General features: G+C 57.7%; 1 protein-coding gene across 1 annotated transcript; it reads right to left on the bottom strand.

Annotated features, from left to right (window-relative positions):
- Positions 1-1118: 1118 nt before the first annotated feature.
- GUITHDRAFT_107588 (hypothetical protein) lies at positions 1119-1510 on the bottom strand (the record flags this gene model as incomplete). The annotated part of the gene is made up of 4 exons (XM_005833308.1): positions 1119-1196; positions 1237-1274; positions 1322-1380; positions 1431-1510. 4 exons carry the CDS (start codon positions 1508-1510, stop codon positions 1119-1121), a joined length of 255 nt encoding a protein of 84 aa, XP_005833365.1.
- Positions 1511-2142: the final 632 nt, after the last annotated feature.

Below are 2142 nucleotides of genomic sequence, written 5' to 3'. Positions count from 1 at the left end.
CTTCTTCTTTTCCTCCTCCTTCCCTCTCCTCCTCCTCCTATTCTTTTCTCTTTCTCCTTCTTCTTCTTCTCCTCCTCCTCCTCCTATTCTTCTCCTGCTTCTCATCTCCTCCTCCTCCTCCTCCTCCTCCTATTCTTCTCTTCTTCTCCTGCTTCTCCTCTTCTCGTCCTCTTCCTCCTCATTTCTTCTCTTCTTCTCTTCCCTACTTGTCCCTCTCCTTCTTCTCTTCATGTTCCCTTCCGCACCTGCCTCTCGTGCATTCCGCCCCCCAACCCCTCTCAAAGAACCTCTCGCTCCCGGAGTCCGATGCCATAATGATGGGGTCGGGGACCGGGCCCGGGGCCCGGCACAGCGGCAGCGGCGGCCCGGACGGCCGGGCCGTACGGTACTTGTGACCGTCGGACGGTGATCCGGGTGACCGGGGCCCTGGGGGGGGGGAGGGGAATAGTTGCTCACTCACACACTGGCGACTCAGTAACTATGCCATTTAGTTTACTTGAAACTACCGTTCGATCAGCTATCACGTTTTCCGAGTACCGAGTCGGGCCCGCGCCGCGTCAGCCGGGGCCCGGGCCGCCGGGCGCGGCCCGGGGCTAAGTTTGCCAGACTAGCGGCACTGTGACTGCCACGGGCCGAACGGAGGCACGGTACTGATAGTCCATGGGGTCTACCTAACGTCAGCGGGCCTGACCGGACTGTGCTGTTCACTGTGGGACGGCCCGCGGTGCCCGGGCAGATCGGCGGAAAGAGCCTTTCCAGCGGGCCTCGAACTTCGGAAGCTCCGAGAACGGTGATGACCAAGTTGCGCACGGCCCTGTGCTGGCTACCGTACGGCACCCCCAGAGACATCCGATCAGCGCCAGTGGCTGCCCCTTACCCGGTGGGTCCCGACAGATGCACGCAGTCGCATCTCAGATCGGACGGACACTACTGCTATACAGCAGGCCGAGGCTGCTCAACTGAAAGGGGAAGGTGACTTGCGAGTCTTTCTCCCTTCACTTCACTGGCATCTCACCTGCGGCCTAGCTCTGACTCGAGAATGTCAGCTGCTCGCAGCCCGGTCCTCTCCCTAGCAGGACCAAACAAGTCACGCCTTGCGTCCAAGTCAGCTCGCGATGCTACCTAACGAAGATAGCGTTGTAGCCATGGCGGATCGCCGCGTCCACGTTGGAGTAGTCATCATCGATCAGAACGACCTGTACTGAAATTCACCCGACCATGCGCAGCCGTGCATACCACCCGCACCTCCTGCGGACGTAGATTCCATCGCGAACCTGCAGTCAGATAAGCTGGAGGAGGGGCGAGAGGAGCAAGGTAGCACAGAGCAAGCCAAGATGATGCTCCTTGTTGTGCGGCATGGGACGATCGAGTCCGATGGCTCTGAGGGAAAGACGTTGAGCGTCTGGGCATTAGCATCAAGGTTCGCTCACCTGTAGTTGCTCTCTGTCTGGTAAACATCCGGAAACGCTGCAACGATCGGAATCTCTTCCGTGAACTTACAGGGTAGCATAAGAAGCATCAGATAAGTGTGGACATCTTACCCTCTTGCCAAAGAAGTGCTCGAAGTGCCGGCGAACAAGGTGCTCCCCTGCAAGATACGTTGACGGGACTCTGCTCAGAGTTTTAGCAAGGGCGACAAGTCTGATGAAGATGGTGATAATACTTGAAGTCGTCTGAGAACGTCGCCACTCCAACCACAAACGAGTTTGCAAGAAGAAGAGGTAGAAGCTATTTCGATAAGTGCAAAATCAACGTTGCTCAAGACCCGTGTGGCAACAACCTCTTTGAAGCAGGGAGAGATGTTTTTTCCAAGAAGCTTTCAACCTTGTCGTTGTGCACCCGCCCGCCTAAAGTTTGCCATGAGGAGAAGCAGAGAAGAGAAGAAGGAGAGGGAGAGGGAGAGGGAGGGAGGGGAGGGGAGGAGGGAGGAGGGAGGAGGGAGGAGGGAGGGGGAGGAGGGAGGGAGGAAGGAGGAGGGAGGAGGGAGGAGGGAGGAGGGAGGAGGGAGGAGGGAGGAAGGAAGGGGAGGAGGGAGGAAGGAAGGGAATAGGGGTTGTGAAGACTGAGAAGGGAGGGACTAGGGGTTGTGAAGACTGAGAAGGGAGGGACTAGGGGTTGTGAAGACTGAGAAAAGAGGACTAG

Source organism: Guillardia theta (assembly GCF_000315625.1).
Source record: "Guillardia theta CCMP2712 unplaced genomic scaffold GUITHscaffold_30, whole genome shotgun sequence".
NCBI classification, from domain to species: domain Eukaryota; class Cryptophyceae; order Pyrenomonadales; family Geminigeraceae; genus Guillardia; species Guillardia theta.
This window is presented reverse-complemented; position numbering and strand designations above follow the sequence as displayed.